Source organism: Elephas maximus, chromosome 24 (genome assembly GCF_024166365.1).
Source record: "Elephas maximus indicus isolate mEleMax1 chromosome 24, mEleMax1 primary haplotype, whole genome shotgun sequence".
In the NCBI taxonomy this organism is placed as follows: Eukaryota; Metazoa; Chordata; class Mammalia; order Proboscidea; family Elephantidae; genus Elephas; species Elephas maximus.
This window is the reverse complement of record NC_064842.1, coordinates 18,797,452-18,824,982: the sequence shown is the minus strand read 5'-3', so window position 1 is coordinate 18,824,982 and position 27,531 is coordinate 18,797,452. Positions and strand designations below refer to the sequence as shown.

The following is a 27,531-nucleotide window of genomic DNA, read 5'->3' as shown; positions in this document are numbered from 1 at the left end:
TCTATGTAATGTGTGGATGCAGCTTAGATCTGCTGCCTTACTGTGGCATTTGATTGGTCTAACCAAAGTATTCTAAGTAAGCAATTAATTTGAAGCTTCTTGAAACCAAATAATTTGATGACTTGAAAGCACAAGTCATGGGTTGTGTGTTGTTTTTCTTTGCCAGTTTCCTGATTTCTCAGTTTCTGATTATCTAAGATATAGAAATAAATAAATGAATTATGGAACGACTGAAGGATAGAATACTAAGTGGTTATTAAAAATCATATTTTCAAATAACATTTGTTGACGAAAGTCTCATTATGTAATGTATACAAGATAATGTATACATAGAGGACTTTTTTTTAAATGTGCATAGAAAAAATTTCAGAGGGAGATTCACCAGATGTTAACAGGTGGTGGTGATTTTTTTCATTTTTCTACTTTTCTGAAAAATCTCTCCTTTTTTTTTGGAAGAAAAATATCATTACTGCAGGCTGTGAGGGCTTTTGATAATAGGTCTACAGCTGAATACTTTCTCCATAAATAGAAATTCTCTCTCCGTCTTTCCATAGAAGCTGTTTCCATGCACTAATAATATGCCCCTCCCCAAGGTTAAATTAACTGGATTTTTGATTGGGCAACTGTGTTTTACCTTTTATCATCTTCCAAGAAATAGTGGGGCATCTGAGAACTTTCAGGGGTCCTCTAAGTGGAAGTGGGAAGATGATTCTAAAGCCCCTGCTAGCATTCGATCCCCTGGACTGAGCAATGCACCCTGAACATGGTACCACGATGTGCATTTTACTCAGGAGCTCTTGCTGCTTCGTAATAAACATACTAAGCACTGTCCAGCAGGTCAGGAGAGAAGCCTTTCCATGTGGTGTCCATTGGATGTGCCTGTTCTGGGCCATGAACAGGTAAAGGTCAGGCACTGGTGCTGGTAGGGGACTCACCAGAGTACCATGTGCAAGTGGATCCTAAATAAGAACCAGGTGATGAGAATGAGAAAGAGGAAATGGGGGCATGAGGCAGGCTGGGTCATTTGGACTCCTGTCCTCTTTGCCTACCACCCAGGATCTTATCATTACAGTTTCTAGGTCTCTCCTGCCCCCGGACTGAGAGTTGCTGGTGGGCAGGTGTGTGTCTTTCGTCTCTGTATCCCCAACATTTAATGTGACAGTTGGCACAGATGGGAGCCCAAATAAATTCATTTAGAATAAATGAACGTTTCCCAAGTGAATGAGGTGAAAATCTTATGTCTGTGCAGAAAAATTGAATCTGTTGATGGAGATGGCACTCTGGCTCTTGAAGTGAAACGTCATGGACTAGAGGCCAAGAGGTCGGGATGAGTCAAGCTTTTAACCTTTTTGGAGCTCAGTGTCCTTACCTGTAAACTGAAATGTCAGTCTACTCTAGAATGGTTCCTAAGGTGCCCTGTTGGGTCTAACATGCTCTGACTTGTGATGAGAGATATGCTGAGCCAAGCAGCTTGCGATGGAGAAGGATACGCATCACTTTGTCAGCCTGAGCCTTGATCAGCCTTGACCTCCTATTGCTTCCCGTCATCTTATATGACTGTCTTGAGTTTCTACCTCCTGGGCCACTCCTTGCTGCTGCTGTGTAAAGAGGCCTCTTGATTTATTAATCAATTAATCAGTGCATGCTGAGGAGCTAGTCACAGTAGTTAAACAGGGAAAACAAAATGCTGGAGCCCATAATCAAGATGGATCGTAATTAAGAACGACCCTCCCACCAGCGATCTTCCTGCCACCCTGTGTCCCCCACACCTCGCCTCACCCACAGCTCATCAAACTCTGTTCAGCCCTGATGGGGCTTCCGCCCATAAAAGCTGACAGCAAATTTCAGAAGGGCAGATTTCCTCCCAATGTCCTAGAGGAAAATAAGCCTTAAGATGAGCCTCATAAATTACTCCGAAAGTTCAAAAAGGTGTAGTGGCCTGTCCATATTTACAGATACTGGGCTTTCCTGCCCTTCTGGCCCAAAGACACAGAATCATGGGGCTGGATGGACCTTACAGCTCATAGAGGCTGTGGTCATGTATTACAGATGAGAGGTTCAGTGAGATTAATTGTCCAAGGTCATACGTTAATTAGTAGTAATACTAGAACCCAACTATTTTAATATCCAATTAAGTCTCCTAGTACTTTTCTCCTTTGTGTAATTCTGCTGTTTTGTAAAAAGCAAAGCAGAGTAAACGAGAGAAGTCGGATTCATTATCTCATTTACACATGGGCCTCTGAGCTAAAGCATCTTTCTTATAGTAGATTTAGATGACATTTTTGGGGAAAAGTATCTTGGGTTTTACCAGGGATACTGCCAGGAAGATGTATATTTTTTTCAGTCAAGAACATCAACTACATGGGTGCAGAAATGGTGAGGCTGCTGTGACGAAATGGTAAATGTGAGTTAATCTGCAGAGGTTTGCTGGGCTGCTGGAACAGGCTGGGTTGCTGGTCCAGAATCTGTTTAGTTTGGTTTCCTTTCAATGGCCCTTAGCTAATGAGGCCAGGATTCTCTCAGAATGGACTGTCTGTTGCAGGTCACCTCTGTCTGTTACCAACTTCCCACAGGTAACAAGGGGCCTGGGGACTTCAATGGAGTCGGCCCAGAATGACTGCACTCACCTTCCATCGTACCTGAACAAATGATTTTTGTCTTCTTAATGCACACCTTGGGAGGCTCCAGGTGGGGCAGTAGTTCTTTAGTGGATGCAAGGAGAAGAACCTGGTGTGTTCTCATTTGACTGGCCTGGAGAAAAATATACTAAGATATATATATATATAAAAATATATATGTATGTATATATATATATGTATATAAAAAAATGTATATATATATGTTTAATTCCTTAAATTCTTCACTATACATTTGTCAAATGTGCTTGTCAACTATAGAGGCATTTCTACATGCCTGGGTTCTCATTTCTGTTGGCTGTCAATCAAACAATCAAACTCTCTGGCCATATCTAGGGCTTAACTCATAAACCAGACATGCAAATTGCACTTGAGTTATAACCTCTCCTTTTTTCCTGCTTGTGTGTTCCCCAGGACCCTGCTTTCTCGGCTGTGATTCATGACAAACTCCAGGTCCCCAACACCATCCGAAAGGCATGGAATGACCGGGACAACCGCTGTGACATTTGTGCTACGCACCTGAACCAGCTGAAGCAGGAGGCCATCCAGATGGTCCTGACCTTGGAGCAGGCAGCGGGCGGCGAGCACTACGATGCCTCCCCTGGCTCACCCCCACCCCTCTCCAACATCCCCACTGTGGTGGGGGCCCGGCATGTGGGTGGTCTCCAGCAGCCCAGGGATTGGGCCTTTGTGCCTGCCTCCTGCGCAACCTCCAGCTACACAGGATTCGTCACCAACAAGCATAGCAGCAAACCCAACAGCCTTGGGGTCAGCAATGGGGCAGAGAAGAAGAGTGGGTCCCCAACCCACCAGGGGAAGGTCAGCCTCCAGATGGCCACCAGTCCCAGCAACGGGAACATCCTCAACTCAGTGGCCATCCAGGCTCACCAGTACCTGGATGGCACCTGGTCCCTGTCAAGAACCAATGGGGTCACTCTGTACCCCTACCAGGTAAGTAGCCTCTCTAAGCAAGGAAGAGCAGGTTGGCTGGAGTCAAAGAAAGTATATAGCCCTTCTTTTTTCCACTCTCCTCTCTGGGACTGTCCCAACCCAGAACCTAATGCCTCCGCATATCTTCCACAGGTCCACATCAAGGTGCACCATCCAAGTCTGCCTGCTGTATCTGTCAAACCTTTTACTCCTGCCCTCTCTTTGCTCGTTCAGGATCCCCTTTGAGAGACCCTGCTGGGCCAGGCAATGCAAGGGCTTCCCAAGCACAAGTTTACTGTATGATGCAGTGATTAAGAGTGTGGACACTGGGGACCCATGGTCTGGGGTTCAAGCCTCGACTTGCCCACTTCTTAGAACTGTGACCTTGCACAGAGCTTGTCCTCTCTCAGACTCACATCCCTCATTTATAAGTGGATATAATGGTAGTGAGAATTAAATAAGATAGTGAATGCAAGATGTTTAGCCTGATGTCTGGCACAGAATCAGGGATCAATGTACAAGTTACTGTTTTGTTGTTGTTATTGTGGCTGTTAACAGAAATTAAGACAAACGAGTGAGAGATTTTTTTAATCAAAAGATATTCTGGGTCCCTAAAATCATGGTTTTAAAGCAGCCCGTGGGTAGGGATAAACATTGCTAAGAATAAAATAAATGAGAAACCAGTGTTAGCATTCTGCTTGCATTGTCAGCACATCTGATGGAAATGCAGACTCACACCCTAACTTCTCCTACCTAGATGGACCTTATCTCTTTACTGTTTGCATCTCTCCTTAAATACTGCTGGGGTTGGCTTGCCAAAAGCATTTTTCTCTTTTCAGTTATTGAAATTAGCATATACTCTGAAGTTTTCCTGTAGTAGTAAGAGAGCAGACCTCATACAAATCTGTCAGAGAATCTGAAAGAATTATCTTAAATTTTCCTTGGGTGAGTTTCCCATTGGATAAGGGTTGGGTTTAACGTATCTATTCCCCACGACCCCTGCAACAGAGTCACGTGGGAAGTAGCAGAAAGCATTGACTATCTCTTTGGAACGGAGAGGTGGCTATGGTCCTGGGTGTATTAGTCAGGGAGGTTAAGTGGTGTAACAACTGATCCTGGCATCTCAGGCCATTTCTCACACATGTCGGGTGTTTGGTAGGTGGCCTTCCCTGTGATGTGGAGTCTTGGGCTCCTTCCATCTAGTTGTGTCACCATCTCCCAGGGGCCTCAGAGTCTTCCACCAGTCAGGAAATTTCCACAACAAGCCCAGAAATGAGGGAAGAGGGTGCATGAAGGATCTCACAGGTGGATTTTGAGCCAGCCTGGAAGGGGCCTATATCACTTCCATCCATATTCCTGGGGCAAAACCCAGTCTTCAGGCCCCACTGGGAAAATCCAATCTATCCATGTGCCTGGGAGTAAAAAACACAAAAACACGAGGTGAATGAACATGTGTCTTTGCTACGTGGGTAAAGATACGGGGAAACTTAAAATGAGGTAAATGCGCCTGATAAAACTCCTTGTGACTTTCCTAGACTGTTGGAGAGGTGAATATAGCTTGTGTCTGTTGATATCTTGAAAGAAAAGAAAGTGGGGAGCATTGATTGCTACTCTAAGAAGTTGGTTTTTAGGATTGCCAAACTTTTTGTCTACTGGGTGCTTTTTATAAAACACAGCACGCACATTGCTTTATTTAACCTCACAAAGGCCTGTGAGGAAGGCAGGGCAGATATTTGATCTTCCTCATACAGATGGGGAACACCATGCTTAGAGACATTAAATAGCCTGTGGCCATACAGCCAGTGACAGAACCAGAGCCAGCTCTCTCCTCTCCAGGGGAGTGGGTTTTCCCACACCACAGTTGCTTCCAGCTTTCCCAACTGACCCCATCGCAGTGTTTCTGCCAACATTACCAGATACAGCTTTCTCTTCAGAGCTTGGCTCACCAAAGGAAAGGACTCCTATTTTGATTGCCAGCAGCCTTGCTGTCACTTTACTTTTGGGTAGAATTTTCTGGGTTGTGTATGGGTGAGACATCTAGTCTAATGCTAGAAAATAATCACATAGGGCAGGAACAAGTTAGGGCTTCTTTTCATTGTTAAATGATATGCTTTTTCAACAATTCAAAATTGTTCTTGATTTGAAAATATGCTATTATTAAACTTCTAAAAATCAATGCATGTTTATTGTAAAATAAAATAGAAATATGTGAGAAAGTTTAAATAAGGCTTTAAAAAGCAATATCATCCAGAAATAAACTATACAACATCTGGATATATTTTCTCCCAGTGTATTATATACTCATAATTTGTAAAATGGTGATTGTATACAATTCTGGGACTGGTTTTTCACTTGATATATTGGGTGCATTTTCCCATGCCATTATATATTTTTCTCAAATACGATCTTTAATTGTAGCATAATATTCCATTATATGACTATGTCATCATTTATATAACCAAACCTCAATTACTAGAGTTTAGGTTCCCTACCCACTCCCTCCTTCCTTATTACTATCAATAAAATGCTCTGATGAACATCCTTTTACCCAGATCCTATTTTCAACACATCCCAGGGTTGTGCTAGCCACATGCTCAGGTTACACAGAAAATTCACATTTCACCTTCCACAGCCCCGAAACACTTGCATCATGTATCAGGTGCTGGTTAGCTGACTCAGCCGCTGTAGCAGCTCAGTGAGTGAGGACGGAAGAACCTGAACTGGTGCTTTTATATAAAATATTCCAAGTGTCGGGAGTAGTTTGTGTGAGGAGGGAGAAGCTGAAAGCACTGCTTGAAAGGAAGATTAGGGATTATTGGTGCATTTCTTTGATGTGTACAATCGTTCTATCTGCTCCTCCTCTTACTCTCTTCTTCAGATGAAAAAGAAATTCCTGTACAGTAGCAAGTATTTGTTAAGCTCTAACTAAGTGCCAGGGGGCCAGCGATGGTTCAGTGGTAGAATTCCCGCCTCCGTGAGGAAGATCCAGGTTTGGTGATTCTCAGCCCGTGCACCTCAAGCACAGCCACCGCCTGTCACTCAGTGGGGGCTTGCATGGTGCTCCCATGCTGAACAGGATTTAGTGGAGCATCCCAACTATGACAAACTATGAAGAAAGGCCTGGTGATCTACTTGTGAAAAATTCGCCAGTGAAGATCCTGTGTATCACAATGGTCTGATCTTGTGCATGAAGTCGCTAAGAGTTGGGGGCCAACTTGATGGCCAGGCACTGTGCTAGGTGCTGGGTTGGGGCTGCTGCACTGGGCTGAAGACCCTGTCTCCTGCCCTGTGGTCCTCACATTGGGGAGGAAGCAGGTGAAGTGACCCTCAGGGGCAGGAGTGTGAAGGTAGAGGGATGCGCGGGATGCTTTGAGAGCGTGCAGAAGGGCTCGTAATCCAACCTGTGGGGCAAGGGTGGGTTGAGGAAGGATTTGTAGCTTAAAGCAGATACAAAGATGATTCACGCAAACCACTACCCTGAGATTGTCCTGGGTGAATTTTATTGCTTCTTTCTACCTCCAGACCAATTCGTCCATTTCCCGTGAATAATAGTTAAAGGGCCCAGAGGGAATCTCTCCAGGATAAAGAGATTTGGTGCCTGGCTGTAAAGCACTGTCCCCTGTGTCATGACTTTGTCATCCTGATACCCAGATAGGGAGGCTCTGGGTCTGGCCAGACTGGGTGTCTCCTATTGTGGACATCTCCCAGCAGTAAATATTCTGTAGCTCACAGTCTCACCAACTCATCAGAGCTGGTTGACTGCTCTGAAAGCTGACCTCACTTTTCCTGCTCACCCACACTCCCACTTCCTTCTCCACAGAGCAGATGGCCTCTGGATTAGTGCCAGGGCTGTTCCCCAGGCAGGGAAGCATCTAGACTTTGTCACAGCCAAGGGTGCTGCCCCACATCCACGGAACCAGAAGCTGTAGAACAAACAAAGGAGTTGGAGAGGACACTGCCCTTCTGCAGCTTAGGTGCAGTGAGGATGAAAAGATGAGGATGGGCTGCCCAACAGTGAGCGTGACAAACTTTGTATAGGTGATAAGATAAAGAACTCAAGAAAACCAAACCAGTTGCTGGTGAGTTGACTCTGATTCATGGTAACCCCATGTGTGTTAGATTGGAACTGTGCTCCAAAGGGTTTTGAATAGCTGGTCTCCCATAAGCAGATCACCAGGCCTTCCTTCTGAGGTGCCTCTAGGTGGATTCAAACTGCCATCCTTTCAGTTAGTAGCTGAATACTTAACCATTTGTGCCAGCAAGGGACTCCATGGGTAATGGGAAGGCCCTCTCAAATCCCTCAAGGCCCCTCTATTACTCACACCAATGTGTAATAATCTTCCAGAGTTGCAGTAGGAAGATTTCTTGATTCTCTTTTCCGGTATCTTCATGTTTCAAAACTATCTCCAGAAGGAGTGGGAACCTGTAAGCATCACAGATAAATAAGAACCTCTGTAGGGAGAGAAGAAAAATAGCAATTTAGGAGACACTGAAATTACATCAAGAAATGTTGAACAAACCACAAAGATAATTTCTCATTGAATATCTTTAAAAATTGATTTCTTAGAAGATGTTAAGATGGACCCTTTCAAGAAAGACTCCTCTATTAACTTGTAGACATTTAGTACAATCTGTACACACACAGGAAGAATAAAATGTGCTCTAGAACCTTCATTCGACCACATGAGTTTTTTTTTTTTTTAACTTTGAAAATATATTTCTAGGTTGTTGCTGTTAGCTGCTGTTGAGTCAGCCCCTGACTCATGGCGACCCCATGCCCAATGAAACACAACACTGCCCAGTTCTGCATCATCCCCGTGAATGTTGTGATCCATAGGGTTTTCACTGACTGATTTTTGGAAATAGACTGCCAGATCTTTCGTCCTAGTCTGTCTTAATCTGGAAGCTCCACTGAAACTTGTTCAGCGTCATAGCAACACATGCCAACAGTGACAGATGGGTGGTGGCTGCACATGAGGTACATTGGCCGGGAATCAAACCCAGGTCTCCCACATGGAGGGTTAGAATCCTACCACTGAATCACCACTGCCTTCATGTATGTAGATTAGTTCCTTCTCATCAGCCATAGATTAATTACGTCCTTTTGAATGGCATCTGCTTTTGCCTGATTTTCACTTGTTATAATAAATAACTGTAGGAGAGTCTGTACGTATTAACAGTCAAAATCATAGAACGTTGATGCTAGAGTCCACTTCCTTAGAATGGCGACTGGCTTTCCCATCATGGGGGGAGACTGGAAAATAAGGACTTAAATCTACCAACTGTTGAACCTCAGTTCAGTAACTTAACATTTTAGTTTGTTTCCTTACCTATGGATTTCCTACCTTACAGGATCTTTGTGGGGAACAATTAAGAAAAAAGTGACAAACAGCTTAAGGTTAGCTAAACTGTAGTACCTGTGCTGTACGTAACACTCTGTTTTCAAAGGTCTGAAGCCTTGGAAGGACTGGGTGCTGACACTTTATGGAAGACTTTAGAGTGCCCCCTTGAGAGGAAGGAAGCCTGCTGGTACTGTAGTATTCAGAGGCTTTGTCTGTGGTGGGTTTACGAAAACATGGTCCAGGAAGATGAGGGATACATGTGTTCCTTCCTGGCTGAGCCACTGTTCAAGAAGGAGCAGGTGTGGGTGTTCACAGCAGGTCAATAGTGGAGGATTCCTAGTCTCATTCTTGGCAGTTCCCCAGGGCTAAGCCACCTGTTCCCTGAAATACACAACCTGCCCCTTCTTGGACCAACTCCTGTTTACAGTTTGCTTCCACTTGCTGCTACTTCTGCAGGGTCATGGAAATGGAATATCACATAATTTGACAACTTATGATGCAGAAAAGATTTTTTAAGATCACTGTTTTTTTTGTTTCTCCTGTCTGTAGATGGTCAAAAGGGTATCAGATGATTTATTTATTTTAATGCCTTTTGACAAACCATGAATACAGGAAAAGGAATTGGGTTGTGTATTCGGTCATGGACAGAGCATTTCTCAAGGATATGGTTGTTGTTGTTGCTGTGAAGTCAGCTCTGACTCACATTGACCCTGTGTACAACAGAACAGAACATTGCCCAATCCTATACTATCCCTATGATCGTTGGTATGTTTGAATCCATTGTTGTGTCCACTGAGTATTTTGAGTGCCAACTTAGGGGCTCATCTTCTAGCACTATATCAGACAATGTTCTGTTGTGGCCTATAAGGAATCAGATCACCAGGCCTTTCTTCCTAGTCTGTCTTAGTCTGGTGGCTCTACTGAAACCTACCTACCATGGGCGAACCTGCTGGTTTTTGAAATACTGGTGGCATAGCTTTCAGCATCATAGCAACGTACAAGCCACCACAGTACAACAAACTGACAGATGGGTGGTGGAAGGATATGGTTCTTGTTACAGATTAAATTGTGTCCCCCCAAAATGTCTGTCAACTTGCCTAGGTCATGATTCCAAATATTGTGTGATTGTCTACCATTTTGTCATCTGATGTGATTTTCCTATGTGTTGTAAAATCCTACCTTTACGATGTTAATGAGGCAGGATTAAAGGCAGTTATGTTAACGAGGCAGGACTCAGTCTATAAGAGTAGGTAGTGTTTTAAGTCAATCTCTTTTGAGATATAAAAGAGAGAAGCAAATAGAGAGACATGGGGATCTCATACCACTAAGAAACAAAAGCCGGGAGAGTAATGTGTCCTTTGGACCCAGAGTCCCTGTGCTGAGAAGCTCCTCGACTGAGGCAGATTGATGACAAGGACCTTCTCCCAGAGGTGACAGAGAGAGGAAGCCTTCCCGTGGAGCTAGCACCTGGAATTTGGACTTCTAGCCTCCTAGACTGTGAGAGAATAAATGTGTGTTTGTTAAAGCCATCCACTTGTGGTATTTCTGTTGTAGCAGTACTAGATAACTAAGACAGTGCTCAAGCTGAAATTCCAGCCAAATGGAAGTAACATTTTATGAAAACTGGCAACACCTCCCCCCCGCAAAAAAAACCCCAGACTTGTTAGAGCCGTGGTCTAAAAGGAAACACCCAAACTTCATCAGGAGATTAAAAACATATTTTTAAAAATCTGGTTATTTACTTGGTATGGCAGGTTGAATAATGACTCCCTAAAGATGTCCAGGAAACCCTGGTGGTGTAGTGGTTAAGTGCTACGGCTGCTAACCAAAGGGTCTGTAGTTCGAATCTGCCGGGCGCTCTTTGGAAACTCTATGGGGCAGTTCTACTCTGTCCTGTAGGGTCGCTATGAGTCAGAATCGACTCGACGGCACTGGGTTTGGTCTTTTGCTTTTTTTTTTTTTTTTTAAAGATGTCCAGGAACCCTAGTGGCACAGTGGTTAAGAGCTCAGCTGCTAACCAAAAGGTAAGCAGTTCAAGTCCACCAGCCACTCCTTGGAAACCCTATGGGGCAGTTCTAATCTTTCCTATAGGGTCGCGATGAGTCAGAATGGACTCGAAGGCAATGAGATTGGTTTTAGTTTAGAGATGTCCACACCCTAATCTCTGGAACCTGTAATTATGCTACCTTACATGGCAAAAGAGACATGGTAGATATGATTAAGGTAAGGATTTTGAGATAGGGAGATTATTCTGAATTATTCAGGTGAGTCCAATGTCATCACAAGGCTTCTTATAAGAGGGACACTGGCAAGCAGAGAGGAGCCATAAGGACAGAAGCAGAGTCAGAGGGGAGAGAAGATGCTGTGCTCCCAGACTTGAAGATGGAGGAAGGGGCACAAGACAAGGAGTGAAGGTAGCCTCAGGACCTGGAAAAGGCAAGGAAATGGATTCTCCCCTAGAACCTCTGGAAGAAAACAGCCCTACTGACCCATTTTAGACTTCTGACCTCCAGAACTGTAAGAGAATAAATATGTGTTGTTTTAAGCTGCCGAGTTTGTAGTAATTTGTTGCAGCAGCGATAGGAAACTGAATTACCTGGTAAGCGTTTGGTCCCTGAGAAGTTTGGTAAGGACAAGCAAGACGAGGTGTAAAGACGGAGGAGTTGCTGCAGAAACCTGCAGTGTGTATGGCCAAGAGCACAGGCTTTTCATCCCACACAACAAACTGCATTACCGGTTTGATGAGACAGTACATTATAGTAAGTCAGATTATTTCACTGGGGTGCCTCCACAGAATGAGAGGTTACTCACACTGCTTGGTCGGTTTTCAAATGTCTCAGATTTCTCTACTGTTCTAGCATCATAATAACAAGCACAGCACAGCCACACTCCATTGGTAGGTAGCAATTACCATTATGTAACTATCTCATACTGTTGAAACTGCAGAAAACTTTCCAAGCTGGGGGGTGGGAGATGGGAGGGGTGGAAGGAGGATGGAGAGACTTGACTGAAGTATGTGTAGAAGGGACCTTGTTGTACCTATAAGGCCTTTTGAGCTCATACAGTGGGGTTTCGCGGAACTGCCCCAGTAGTACTTCTTACCTCATATGTTATGTTTTGAGGATAAAATGCATTTGAAAGTCCTTTGTAAATTGTGAAGCAGAATACAAGTATTAGTTCTTAGGCAGAGGACGGCCACTGGAGATTTTACAGCAGGAAAATAGATATCCTTGCTTTATAGCAGTAGTTCTCAACCTTGGCTGCGTATTAGAATGACTTCAAAAAACCCAAACCCATTGCCGTCCAGTCAATTCCGACTCAGAGTGACCCTATCGGACAGAGTAGAACTGCCCCATAGGGTTTCTGAGGAGTGGCTGGTGAATTCAAACTGCTGACCTTTTGGTTAGCAGCCGAATTCTTTTTTTTTTCACTTGTGATTTAAGTGAAAGTTTACACATCACATCTGTCTCTCATACAAAAATTTATACACGCCTTGCTATGTAGTCCTAGCTGCTCTCCCCCTAATGAGACAGCACATTCCTCCTCTCCACCCTATATTCCCCATGTCCTTTCAACCAGCATTTTTCCCCCTCTGACTTCTCATCTTGCCTCCAGACAGAAGCCACCCACATAGTCTCATGTGTTTACTTGAGCCAAGAAGCTCACTCCTCACCAGTATCATTTTCTGTCTTATAGTCCAGTCCAATCCCTGCCTGAAGAGTTGGCTATGGGAATGGTTCTAGTCTTGGGCTAACAGAGGGTCTGGGGGCCATAAACTCCAGGGTCCCTCTAGTGTCAGACCATTAAATCTGGTCTTTTTGTGAGAATTTGAGGTCTGCCTCCCACTGTTCTCCTGCTCCATCAGGGATTTTCTGTTGTGTTCCCTGTTAGGGCAGTCATCGGTAGTAGCCAGGCACCATCTCTAGTTCTTCTGGTCTCAGGCTGATGTAGTCTCTGGTTTATGTGGCCCTTTGTGTCTCTTGGGCTCATATTTACCTTGTGTCTTTGGTGTTCTTCATTCTCCTTTGCTCCAGGTGGGTTGAGACCAATTGATGCATCTTAGATGGCCACTTATTAGTGTTTAAGACCCCAGATGCCACTCACCGAAGTGGGATGCAGAACATTTTCTTAATACATTTTGTTATGCCAATTGATCTAGATGTCCCCTGAAGCCATAGTCCCCAAACCCCTTTCCCAGCTACTCTGGCCTTCAAAGTGTTTGGTTGTATTCAGGAAACTTCTTTGCTTTTGGTTTAGTCCAGTTGTGCTGATTTCCCCTGTATTGTGTGTTGTTCCTCCCTTCACCTAAAACAGTTCTTGTCTAGTCTCTAATTAGTGAATACCCCTCTCCCTCCCTCCCCACCCTTGAAACCATCAAAGAATATTTTCTTCTGTGTTTAAACTTTTTTCTTGAGTTCTTATGATAATGGTCACATACAATATTTGTCCTTTTGCTACTGACTAATTTCACTCAGCATAATGCCTTCCAGATTCCTCCATGTTATATTTCATGGATTCATCGTTGTTCTTAATCATTGTGTAGTATTCCATTGTGTAAATATACCATAATTTGTTTATCCATACATCCGTTGATGGGCACCTTGGTTGCTTCCATCTTTTTGCTATTGTAAACAGTGCTAGCAGCTGAATTCTTAACCACTGCACCACCAGGCCTCCTTAGAATGACTTGGGAGCTTTAAAAAAATCCCTAAACCCAAGCCCTACTGCAGACCAATTAAATCAGAATATCTGAGGGTGGGACCCAGGCATTGGTTTGAACTGCAAAGTTAAGAACCACAGCTTTAAAGAACATTTTATCTGGCATTGTTGTAATAAATGCAGGGCACAATGAAGATACGTAGGTAGGTAGGTAGATAGATTTACTGGTTTTCTAGGGCTGCATTAACAAATTACCATAAACTTGGTTCCTTAACACAAGATAAAAGTATTCTCTCACCGTTCTGGAGGCTGGAAGTCTGAAATCAAGATGTCAGCAAGACCATGCTCCCTCTGAAGCCTTGAGAGAAGAATCCTTCCTTGTCTCTTTCAGCTTCTGGTAACCCTAGGCATTCCTTAGCTTCACTTCAGTCTCCATCTTTGGCTTCACCATGGTCTTCTTCTGTGTGTCCCTCTTTGTCCTTCCCTCTCGTCGTAAGGACACCAGTCATTGGATTTAGGGACCATTCTAATCCAGTATGTTCTTACCTTGATCCTTGATTACATCTGCAAAAACCCTATTTCCAAATGAGGTCACATTCTGAGATTCTGGGTGGATAAGAATTTTGGGGGGATACTATTCAATGCTCTCTATATAGACTCATCGCAACCTTGTAGGACAGAGAAGAACTGCCCTATTGGGTTTCCAAGGCCGTAAATGTTTATGGAAGCAGACTGCCACATCTTTCTCCCGTGGAGCCACTGGTGGGTTCAAACCATTGACCTTTTGATTAGCAGCCAAGTGCTTAACGACTTTGTTACCAGGGCTTCTCACTGAGCCAGGATCACTATGAGTCGGAATCAACTCAATGATAATGGATTTGGTTTTTGGTTTTATAGTCAGATGAAAAACGATGTTGAAATTGACATGAGGTTTACATATGTTTCTTCCTTTCACAAAGAAACAGGTGTGGATGTTCAAAGCAGGTCAGTTGGAGAGAAACAACCAAAGAGAACAAGTGGAAAAGATCAAAGGGCTAAAGAACAGAGAGCTGGGGTGGTGGCACATCCACCAACACCCTTATGCAGGTGGAGGAAAACATCAAGAGCCAGAGAAAACAAAAAAAGACTCAAAAGCAATGATTAACTCAGAAATGAGGTTTTTGTGGAATAGCAGCCTCATCTTCTGAACTTAAAAATACCCTGTAAATCAATTTGTGCCTTCACAACTATAATTATAAATAGTACTTCTTGGAATGTTGTCTGGTGGTAGGTAGATTTAAGTTGAGCTACTCATCTGACCTGGGCAGAGAGGACCTATTCCTTTTCTGCTGACCAAGAAGATAGTTGGGTTAAATTGGTAGAATTATGTGTATTTTTGTTTTTGTTCTTTAGGATTATTTCTAGGTTGTAGAAAGAGTATAAAAATAGTGGGTAAGATGCTGTGCCCCTTGGAAGAGTATTTCTTGGTACTCCCCCCCCACCCCATCTTGGGGCAGCAGGGGTGGTGTAAGAGGTGATTAGAGGTGGTGGGAATGTGGCTTTTATCTCCCAAGTGCAGGAGGAGTTACTTTACCTTCTGCATCTCCACCTCTCTCAGTCTAGGCTTGAATGAAAAACAGCTGAGAATTGCTGCACTAGCTCGCTCCAAACCAAACCCATTGGCTGTCAAGTCGATCTGACTCAAAGCAACTCTATTGCGGAGCAGCTGGTGGATTTGAGCCACTGACCTTTTCAGTTAGCATCCGAGCACGTAACTATTTCGCCACCAGGGCTGCTAATGCACTAGCAGACTGCCCTGCAAAAAAAAAAAAAAAAGCAAAACCGTTGCCGTCGAGTCCATTCCGACTCATAGCAACCCTATAGGACAGAGTAGAACTGCCGCATAAGGTTTCCAAGGAGCACCTGGTGAATTCGAACTGCCGACCTTTTGGTTATCAACTGCAGCTCTTAACCACTACACCACCAGGGTTTCCACCAGCAGACGAGGGAGGTGAAATCATGGTCAGAAAGAATATTCTGTAGATATAGATTCTTTCACAGTTGTCTTTCATTTTACATCCTCTTTCATTTCAGCCATCCTCCTCAGTCCTAGTTGCCTCAGGCAAAACGATCACTTTCTTTATATGGTTGAGGAAACAAACTAAGCAGTGTCCACAGCCTTGCCCTCAGCAGTCTCCTGAACTACGGCTGAGGCTTAGTGAGCTGGCTAAGGGGGGAAGAAGAAATTGACCACGCCCCCCTTTTTTAAAATATGCTGCAACATAGACCATTTAGTGGAGCCCTGGTGGTGCAGTGGTTAAGAGCTATAGCAGCTAACCAAAAGGCTGGCAGTTCATATCCGTCAGCTGCTCCTTGGAAACTCTATGGTGTAGTTCTACTCTGACCTGTTGGGCTGCAATGAGTTGGAATTTACTCAATGGCAACGGGGTGTGGTGTGGCTGTACCAGTGACTTCAAAGTCTGAGGCTGGTACTTCTTAATAATTATCCAACTCTCAAACAATAAGGGACTAGAGGTAGGGTAGGGGTCCTGCTGGATTTGCTACTTACACATCAGAAGTAAGAAAACAAGCTTCCCTGCTTACTGTGTGACCTCGAGCAGACTTCTTAACTGCTCTGTTGGCTGTATTTTCTCCTTGGCTAAAAGGAGAGTCGCAGAGTTGTTATGGGGATTATATGAGATGAAGTATGCTGAATATTTAGCACTGTGCCATCTTCTTTTAGTCAAGGCAAGCTCACATGATTCAAAATTGAGTGAAATCAAGGCCCTCTTTTCCAATACAAATGCCAGTGGGAGATGAAAGAAATACCAGAGCTATAGAGTGACTATCAAGCTACATGAAAAAACAAAAACATATCCGGTAACTCAGAAAACACCAGCCACCTCCACATATTACCAGAAATCAATTTCCATCTGTATATTACATCTTACATGAGAATGTCCTATTTTAAGTAGAATATATCTCATTCCACCCTTAGTAAGTTGATAAAATATTAAAAGGCCAATGGGTCAATATTCCTCCACATTTGGAGACAAGCCTCCCTGAAAACCTTTTTAAGGGGAGAAAGGACATAATATATGGACTTGAATCATTTAAAATTCTACAGAATAATGGAAGGATGGAGTTTAAAATAATCCGAAAAAGCAAAACCTCGTTATTTTGAAATTAATTTGAAATACCAACCAAGTCAGGTATAGTTCCTGTTTCTTTTTGTATAAACCCTTTGAAACAGAATATTCAGGTCTTTCATTCTTGCTTTCCTTAGTTATATGCTTCTGGTAAAACATAATTTTAATATATTTGCTTTCTTATTGTTCACTTAAACCTTTATTTGTAATATATAAATCTCTTAAAAATTATATAATTTAGAGTCCTCAATAAATGGGAAAGTTGAAGTCTCCTGTTTACCTACCCCACCGCAGGCATACACCTAATTAATTGCAAATTGAAGCTGTACTGTGCTAACAGTCTTTAGTGTGACAAATTAGCATGCCTCTATTGGTTTTTTTTTTTTTTTGATCTTACAGAGGAATTTGCGAGGATTAATGAGTCATATATTTCATATGCCTAAGTCATTCCCAGGGAGTAATTTAGGAGTTTAGAAAACATATTAGTCACCATTTTTAGGACTCTGGAGACCATTTAGTGTATTTCTGCTGTACCAGGAGCCTCAAAGCGTTAACATATCCCCTCAGTAGCTTGTCTGAGTGCCTGGGAGTGACTGAGATACTGAGAAAAAGGGTGTCAGATCAAAGGCAAATATAGCCGCTGCCATTACTTTTTTATGTCTATATTAAAGGCTGTGACCAGGAGTGTTCTAATTATATGACTAACCTGAGCCCATTTGACAGTTTCCAACACCTTAGCAAGGTGTTGTCGATTAGGCTATGAGGAGAAGTATCAGTGGGAAGATGGCTGTTAAAACAAACGGATCTTAGAGACACCAATGGAAGCAAGATGGAAGGCTGACCTCATAAATTACAAATGGCAGAACTGAGGCCCAGAGGTGTCGAGTAACCTGTCTGAGGTCACATAGCTAGGAAATGACTCAGGTTTTCTGTGTGCTTGCCCCTGCTTGAGGAGAGGAGGCCAGTTTCTCAGGCTGGTCGCAGATGAGGCCTTCCTGGGCCAGACCACAGCACAGATTACCAACACTATTTATTTTGGATGATTCTGTGTAACTAGGATTTCCAAGTTAGTTTTTCATATTTTATTGCTCTACACAGTAGTGTAGAAATAATTGTCGTGTTTTCCATCTCCTCACTGGGGGTGAGGATAAAGACTTGAGGCAAAGATGGACCAAAACCCAAAAAAGGGCTGTGTAAGCAATGCTGCCACCTAGTGAGGGGTGGACTGGCAGCAGGCCTAGTGTTTGGAATCCAGTCATAAATTATGTTAAGTTTCTAAGATTAATAAAAACAGAACCATTTCCTCATCAATAATTTGGTCTTAATTTAACAGTGATATATGTTTAAGTTTAGTGTGCCAAAACGTATCCTTTAAAAGGACCCTGTTGCCTGAGCACATATTCCGTGAAAAATGAAGGTCGGTTTTGGCATAGTGGAAAGAGCATAGAGATCTGCGTTTGAACCCTGGATCACTGACTTATTAGGTGAATAATATTTCATAAATTACATGACCACTCAAAGCTTCAATTTCCTCTTCTATAGAGTGGCAACAGTATCTCCTAAGATTGTTGTGAGGATTAAGTTCAATCATTCCAAAAATATTGTTTCAGTTCTATGCATGCAATATTGTTCTAAACATTGGATTTAAATGAGATGTGTGTGTGTATACATATATATGTGTGTGCGTGTGCAAGGTTTCCATATATATGTGTGTGTGTATATATATGTATGTATGTATGTATATGTATGTAGCAGGGGAAGGGAGGGAGATGCAAAGATCCCACAAAGAAAAGTCCCTTCCAAATAGAACTGACCGCTGAAAAATAGGGGTTAAAAAAAAAAACAAAAACAGTTGCTGTCAACTCGACTCTGATTCATGGTGACCCCATGTATGTCAGAGTAGAAGTGTGCTCCATAGGGATTTCAGTGGCTGATTTTTCAGAAGTAGATTGCCAGGCCTTTCTTCCAAGGCACCTCTGGGTCGACCAGAACCTCCAACCTTTCCTTTAGTGTGTTAACCATTTGTACCACCCGGGGATTCATGGGTGTATTCAAAAGACTGAGGCATCTCTTATATCTGAGCAAGATATAGCTCAGTTTTTATCAGTGATCTCATAATGACTGTTTTGAACATAGCTTACTGTAGGACTGACTCGCTTTATAACTTAGAGATTGAGTGTTGGAGTTTTTGTTGAAGACAACAGTTTTTTTGTTTCTTCTGGGGACAAACTATCCTTTGTCATCAAAATATCCTTTTGATAGAATGCAGGTGCTTAAAGGGATTAAGTCCTGCTTAGCCCTCTCCTTCCAAACACTGTTCAAAAGCCTAGAGTGTAGTCATATTTTATGAAACTGATCATTTAGAAGCAGCAACCACCTTGTTGAGTCATTAGGAGGTCACAGAAGGACGAGTAGCAGAGAAATGGAAATTCTTGTCAACAAATAGTGAGTAGAAAAGGATGGTGATAGCCCATGCTTTCTGGAAAAATTGAGGGGTAAGAGATTCTATCCTCTAATAAATGTAGTTTAGAAGCTTTACTATTTTAGAAAAGGGCTGCAATCCACTTGCTACTGAGGCAGTGATATGCTGGCTGATCCTGAACATGTCCTGGGTGGCTAAAATTCACAGGAAGTGTTTCAGCCATCGAAATGGTCTTTCCTTTGGGAAGACTGTGGCACCTGTAGAGTGCCAAGCACTGAAATCTTAACTCCGTTTCCACTTGTACCACTTACATTATGACCTTTCTGTATCTGTAAAGATTAAAACTGAAGTCACATTCTGCTCTTGGCTTTGTTGGCCTGGTGAGTTCATTTAACATTTTACACTTGCCTATTTCTGAAAGGAAACCCTGGTGGCGTAGCGGTTAAGAGTTACGGCTGCTAACCAAAAGGTCGGCATTTCGAATCTACCAGGCACTCCTTGGAAACTCTCTGGGGCAGTTCTACCCTGTCCTATAGGGTTGCTGTGAGTCGGAACCGACCTGACAGTACCTAACAAGAACTTTCAAAAAACCAGCTATTGAAAACCCTAGAGCACAGTTCTCCTTTAGCACCCGTGGGGTTTTCTTGAGTTGGAATTGGTTCGACAGCAACTGTTTTTGTTTTTTTTAATTGATGTGCTTATTAGGTTTCGTTTCTCTCCAAAGCTACCAAGTTTACTGCCTCTCAGATTTGAAAGCCATGTGTGAGTATCATTAATTTAGTCTCAAACTAATAAAAATAATAATTACAACTGACATTTATTGAGTACTCACTATACACCAGGCACTGTGCTTAGTGCTTTACATGTATTAACTCAGTGAAGTTTCATAACAACCCATGGGGTAGGTAGGTGGTGAGTCTCGTTTTAAAGATGAGGAAACTGAGGTACAGACTAATGTGAACAGTCACCATCTATGCAGAGGAATTTCATGTTTCTGGATTCTTTTAAAAATTAAGTCAACCAATGCTTTATTGAGTACTTACTTAGCTATTTGTTGAAATTAAAATTGGTGCTTAGCGTTTCTACAAGTTAATAATGTTTTATGGTAATAGTAAACTTAGCCAGGAGGGTCTGGTTTAACTGATTTTAAATATTAAGGAAATCCTATCCTTATGATTGCTTATTGGTCTAGTTGTGAGGATCTTTGTTTTCTTTATGTTGCGGCGTAATCCATACTGAAGGCTGTGGTCTTTGATCTTCATCAGTAAGTGCTTCAAGTCCTCTTCACTTGCAGCAAGCAAGGTTGTGTCATCTGCATAACGCAGGTTGTTAATGAGACTTCCTCCCATCCGGATGCCCCATTCTTCCTCATGTAGTCATGATTTCTCAGATTATTTGCTCAGCGTACAGACTGAATCACCCAATAGGTATGGTAAAAGGATACAACCCTGACCACACGTTTCCTGACTTTAAACCATGCAGTATCTGCTTGTTCTGTTCGAACAACTGCCTCTTGATCCATGTACAGATTCCTCCTGAGCACAATTAAGTGTCCTGGAATTCCCATTCTCTGCAATGTTATCCTTAGTTTGTTATGATCCACATAGACAAATGCCTTTACATAGTCAATAAAACCCAGGTAAACATCTTTCTGGTATTCTTTGCTTTCAGCCAGGATCCATCTGACATCAGCAATGATGTCCCTGATTCCACATCCTCTTTTAAATCTGGCTTGAGTTTCTGGCAGTTCCTTGTTGATACGCTGCTGCAGCTGCTTTTGAATGATCTTCAGTGAAATTTTGCTTGCGTGTGATATTAATGATATTGTTCAATAATTTCTGCATTCAGTTGGATCACCTTTCTTTGGAATGGGTACGAATATGGATTTCTTCCAGTTGGTTGCCCAGGTAGCAGTCTTCCAAATTTCTTGGCATAGATGAGTGAGCACTTCCAGCACTGCACCCATTTATTGAAACATCTCAATTGGTATTCCGTCAGTTCCCAGAGACTTGCTTTTTGTCAATGCCTTCAGTACAGCTTAGACTTCTTCCTTCAGTACCATCAGTTCCTGATCATATGCTACCTCCTGAAATAAGTAATGACTGGACCAATAAACAACATCATGATAAATGGAGAAAAGATTGAGGTTGTCAAGGATTTCATTTTACTTGGATCCACAATCAACACCCATGGAAGCAGCAGTTAAGAAATCAAAAGACGCATTGCATTGGGCAAATCGACTGCAAAGGACCTCTTTAAAAAGTGTTGAAAAGCAAAGGTGTCACCTTGAGTACTAAGGTGCGCCTGAGCCAAGCCATGGTGTTTTCAATTGCCTCATATGCATGCGAAAGCTGGACAATGAATAAGGAAGACCGAAGAAGAATTGAAGCCTTTGAATTATGGTGTTGGCGAAGAATATTGACTATACCATTGTCTGCCAAAGGAACAAACAAGTCTTGGAAGAAGTACAACCAGAATGCTCGTTAGAAACAAGGATGGTGATATTTCGTCTCACATACTTTGGACATGTTATCAGCAGGGATCAGCCCCTGGAGAAGGACATCATGCTTGGTAAAGTAGAGGGTCAGCAAAAAAGAGGAAGACCCTCAGCAAGTTGGACTGACACAGTGGCTGCAACAGTGGGCTCAAGCATAGCAACAATTGTGTGGATACAGCAGGACCGGGCGGTGTTTCCTTCTGTAGTGCATAGGGTCACTATGAGTCGGAACCAGACTCAATGGCACCTTACAACAACAACATTGTTATGATTGTTCATATTTGGTAACATAGTCTCCAGTCTTTATTCTCCTTGTCTTTCTGCTCAGGTAACTTCTTTTTCTTTCATTTTAAATTACATAGCCAGTTCTTGATAGTTCTAAGACTTAATCTAGCTTGTAAATTATTCATCCCTTTTCCCTCACCCCACCCCTATCTTTTGAATTCTCTTGCAGTTTAGTTGCATCTCTGAGAATGGATGGGCAAGGGAAGTAAAAGGTCTTGCTATGAAAACCAGTTAATTCTATCTTTATTAGCAGTTCATACAAAAGACTTGGTAGAAAAGGAAATTGCAGCTAAAATAGAGTAATTACAAAGACACATATTTAAATGCTTCAAATCTTTCCACCTCTCCCACCTCTCTTAAGCAGCTGCTAATTTCGACGGCAATGGGTTTTGCTTTTTTGTTTTGTTTTATTTAATTTTTAACTATGTAGTAGGCTAGGTGGAAAATTTGACTGTGTAGATCATAACAAATTTATGGTGGGATATTTTTATTGTGTGGATCATAACAAATTATGGATAACATTTCAAAAACTAGGAATTCCAAAACACTTAATTGTGCTCATGCAGAATCTGTACATAGACCAAGAGGCAGTCATTTGAACAGAACAAGGGTATAGTGCATGGTTTAAAATCAGGACAATTGTGTGCCAGCGTTGTATCCCTTCACCATACCTATTAAATCTGTATGCTGAGCAGATAATCTGAGAAACTGTTCTATGTGAAGAAGAACGGGGCATCAGAATTGGAGGAAGATTTGTTAACAACCTGCGATATGCAGATGACACAGCCTTGCTTGCTGAAAGTAAAGAGGACTTGAGGCACTTACTGATGAAGATCAAAGACTACAGTCTTCAGTATGGATTACACCTAAACATAAAGAAAACAAAAATCCTCACAGGTTGACCAATAAGCAACATCATGATAAATGGGGAAAAATTGAAGTTGTCAAGGATTTCATTTTACTTGGATCCACAAGGAATCCAACGCACATGGAAGCAGCAGTCAAGAAATCAGATGACATATTGCACTGGGCAGATTTGCTGCTAAAGACCTCTTTCAGGTGTTAAAAAGCAAGCATGTCATCTTGAGGACTAAGGTGCACCTGACTCTTATGCATGTGAAATCTGGACATATGCATGTGAAATCGTTGTATATGCATGTGAAAACTGGGCAATGAATAAGGAAGACCAAAGACAAATTGCTGCCTTTCCATTATGATGTTGGTGAAGAATATTGAATATACCATGGACTGCCAGAAGAAAGAACAAATCTATCTTGGAATAAGTACAGCCAGCATGCTCCTTAGAAGCAAGGATGGCAAGACTTCGTCTCACGTACTTTGGACGTGTTGCCAGGAGGGATCAGTCCCTGGAGAAGGACATGATGCTTGGTAAAGTAGAGGGTCAGCAAAAAAGAGGAAGACCCTCAACGAGATGAACTGACACAGTGGCAGCAACAATGGGCTCAAGCATAATAACGGTTGTGAGGATGGTGCAGGACCAGGCAGTTGTTTCCTTCTGTTGTACGTAGGGTCACTATGAGTCAGAATCAACCTGACGGCACCTAACAACAACAGGTAATGGGTGTAAATGTATTAATTACAGTAACTATTCATTAAATGTTTTATAAGCTATATATGTTACAAACATAACATCTGTATAAATACCATCCCCTGAATGCACATATATTGTAAGTATGCAGTGCTTAAAACCAAACATTGAAACTCTCTCTAGAGTATTTTTGCATCATAGGACACTGAATCTACACGTTTACTTGGAACCATTAGGAAAACAAGTCTGGGGAAAGGACTACAAGAAGTTGATGAAAGGAGCAGATGTGTAAAGGTACAGAGATGTCATGAGCATGATGTATTGGGGAGCTGGTGAAAAGGCAGGGGACGAAGATGGAGCATTAAAAAGGGGCAAAGCATGGGCTATGTATAAGGCTCTTGGTAATTTGGCGATGGGAAACCATGTATGGATATGACTCAGTTGGGTAGTGGAGGCACATGTTATTACTAGTAAAGGAAGAGAGGGGAAGTGGGCAGATGGCTGGTTTTGGAGGTGATGAGATCTGGAGGACACACAGCAGAGCACTTGGGTGAGGGAAGACACGTTGGACAGATACTCAGACCTCAAGGATTGGTTGAATGTGTCGAATGAAGGAGAACAGTTGAAGATGACACCGAGATTTCTGTATTGGGTGCCTCATGAGTAGTGAGCTATTAACTAGTACAGGGAAGATTGAAGGAGCGAAACAGGGGAGACATGGAAAGAATTCAGTTTTGAACACAGGACTCTGGGATATCTGTGGGGCTCTCCTGTCCATAGACAGATGTGAATGAGAGTCTGAAGGGTTAGAGGCGAGGTTGTGTGGTATATAGGAGATGGGTACAGATGAGTCCAGGTGGGTAATAGAAATAGTAGAAGGTTATTCAGCTAGTTCTTCTGGAACCCAGGTCTTCCAGCTCTGGTTCAGTGTCTTCTCCACTGTAGCATTCTGTCCTGTTGATGTCTACACATCAAAAACCACACTGTATAAGGCCATCAATTTATTTGTTAATTCAGCAAACATTCCAGAGCCAGGCACTGTCCTAGTTCCTGGTGGTTCAAAACACAGAGCTTTGGAGTCTCAGGGTAGGGCTATGCCTATTGCCAGTGTGTCTTGGCATAGGATATCTGTGAGGGACAGTGGGCTGTTGTATTTGTCTCTCCTTTACCTGTGCTAATATGTGTGTGTGTGTGTATAGCCAGTGGTATTCTTTAAGGAATACCACAGTGATTCCTATGCCCTGCATGGTGGTCAGGAGCTATGGCCCAGCCTCAGTTGGTCGGTGGGGACCATGCTACTCCTAGATCAGGGCTCAGAGGGCTTCTTCTGCCTTGCTGGGTTGTAGCTATACAGGAGAACTAGATTCTAACCACCAACAGTGCAGAATGTGCTTGTCCTCCCCTCTTCTTCTCCACCATGATCTTGGTGTCCTTGACCACCGGCAATACAGAATGCGCTTGTCCTCCCCTCTCCTTCTCCACCATGGTCTTGGTGTCCTTAGCCACCTACCATGCAGAATACGCTTGTCCTCCTCTCTGCTTCTACACCTTGGTCTTGATGTCCATAAACTCTGCAAGGGATTCCACTCACCTGGCTTTGAGAGTAGCAGACATCAGGACCCCATTAGCATCATTTCCCCCGTTAAACAATCTCCTTTTTAAAGCCATCCATTGGTAAAATGGCTTAAAACTTCATCAGCTTTAACTAAGACACATGTCCCCACTCATTTTGTTACTCTCTGATCTTGGAAGGGGAAAAACAATTTAGTTGAACATTTTATTCAGTATTTGAGTCCATTCAGTGTTTCGGGGAACCCACAGTATGCCCAGTGTTAGGTGCTGTGGGAGTACAGGTGGGTTGGGCATTGTCATCTCTTCAGGGGTCTCCCTGAGCACAGCTCTTTGTGATGTGGGTCGCGATGACGTCATGCTGTGGGAGGAGAGGGCGGAGGCCAGATATGAATTGCACCCAGGAATTTGGAAAGACGTGGCTTCGTATTGGCTAATCACATGTCTGTGAATTACACGAACTGGTAATAAGAGCAGTAACCCAGAAACATATACTAATGTTGTACTATTGGATGAAGTAGAGGCTTATTATCCAGTCTAGCTCTTGATTCTACCTTTAACAGTATCTTTCTGAGTCCCTTGTATGCATATTAGCTGAGGCAGAACTGCCCGATAACTCCCCTATGTGTAACGGCATTTGTGGGTTCGTAGGGGTTGGACAGATGGGAAGTACAAGTCCCATTTTTCTCCATCATCCACTTCACTCAACCTCTGGTCATTCGCCCACAACATTAAGGGTCCTGGGCTGCAGTGACCAACTTTGGTCTAATGTGTCCTTATATTTTTGAGGCCAGAACAGGCCATTTAGAAACCTTGAGTTAAAAGGTCCTCTAGTCCCACGCCTTCCCTTTAAGACACTGAATAGCAGTTCTGTTCCCACTCTTCCTGGTGGTTCTTGGGTGCCCATCTCTATGAGACCGACTCACTCTGTGTGTGAGGAGAGTCTTTCAAATGAGTGTGAGAAGAGAGAAGACTGGGCGTGTTTCTAGTGAAGTGGAAATTATTGTGAATGGCACATAAAGTTCACGTTTAGTATTTGGTAAGAATTAATGTCACAGAAGGCCCCATGATATAAACACTTTAGTGTTTTTGTCATAATATTAAAAAAAAAAAAAAAAAACACTTTCTAAGGAGTAGACTTGCGTGATAATTTTCTTGTGGACTGAGCCTTTTTGAAGGAACAAAAAAGTATAGTAAAGTAATTCATATGGAAACTATTTTTCTTTAATGAAAAATAAGACTAAAGTGACCATTAGAATTATGTAGTTTTAATTACTGAAGAAAAACTGGCTACTTTAAATGCTTAGTCACGTAAATGTCTGTCTCTATTTGCCCGGATTTTCTCTTGTCTTCTACATATGATGCTGTTAGCGTTTATGGCCACGTTTGGAAACTGCCAAGATAATGACTCTGTTAATTAGTCTGGTTTGATGTTATTTCACCGTCAACAGGAACATGACTGAGTAGGTCCCTCATTTCTTCCACATCTGTTTCCCACCTTCCCTAGAGAGAAGCGAATCTAAATCCCCACGGAAAGATGGTGCCTACACTGTACTTCTGAGGCATTGGTGGTTCAGTGGTAGAATTCTCGCCTTCCATGCGGGAGACCTGGCTTCGATTCTGGCCGATGTACCTCGTGCGTGGCTACCACCTGTCAGTGGAGGCTTGTGTGTTACTGTGATGTTGAACAGGTTTCAGTGGAGCTTTCAGGCTAAGACAGCCTAGGAAGTAAGACCTGGCGATCTATTTCCAAAAATCAGCCAGTGAAGACCCCGTGGAGCACAACCAATCATGGGAACGGCATAGGACAGGGCAGGGTTTTATTCCAGTGTGCATGAGGTTGCCATGAATCAGGAGCCGACTCGACAGCAGCCAACAATGGCAACGACATACTGTACTTCATGGGAAAAGCGACACCCTCTTCTCATATCCCTTGTCACTGTTAGAAACCTGACCTTTAAACTCAATTTGTGTAGAATTGTTTTCTATTAGGAATGCTGCTCTAAGTCTGTAGATGTTCTGGGAAGACAAGTATTCCATCAATGGGTGTTATTTCTGAACCTTGGCCGCCCTGAGGTATATTTCAAGAAAAGCCAGTGTGGTGCTTGAAGTGTGCTCACCTCCATCTATTACCTGTCTCCCCTAATTGACTGTGAAACTGTGAGCACTTGGGAACAGGAGCAGTGGCCCTGGCAGGGTCATGCCCTTAAGGCAGGCTTGCAGTCAGCAGGAAAGCTTAAGGCAGAGAAATGTCAGTCTCTCCCTCTCAGGTAGGGCAGAAAAGTTCAGTTTCTGTTAGATCTTTTCTTTTTTTGTTTTTAACCAGCTGCCATTGAATCAACTCTGACTCATGATGACCCCATGTGTGTCAGAGTAGAAGTGTGCTCTACAGGGTTTTCAATGGCTGGTTTTTCGGAAGTTGATGGCCAGGCCTTTCTTCTGAGGTGCCTCCGGGTGAACTTGAACCACCAACCTTTCAGTTAGCAGCTGAATACCTTAACCTTTTGTACCATC

General features: G+C 42.8%; 1 protein-coding gene across 1 annotated transcript in view; it reads left to right on the top strand.

The window, feature by feature from the left end:
* Positions 1-27,531, top strand: part of KIF26B (kinesin family member 26B) — a 573,188-nt gene that overhangs the window by 190,941 nt on the left and 354,716 nt on the right. Inside the window, exon 3 of the mRNA XM_049868602.1 lies at positions 3,051-3,587. Within this exon, the coding sequence (XP_049724559.1) occupies positions 3,051-3,587 (537 nt within the window). The remainder of the gene's footprint in view (positions 1-3,050; positions 3,588-27,531) is intronic.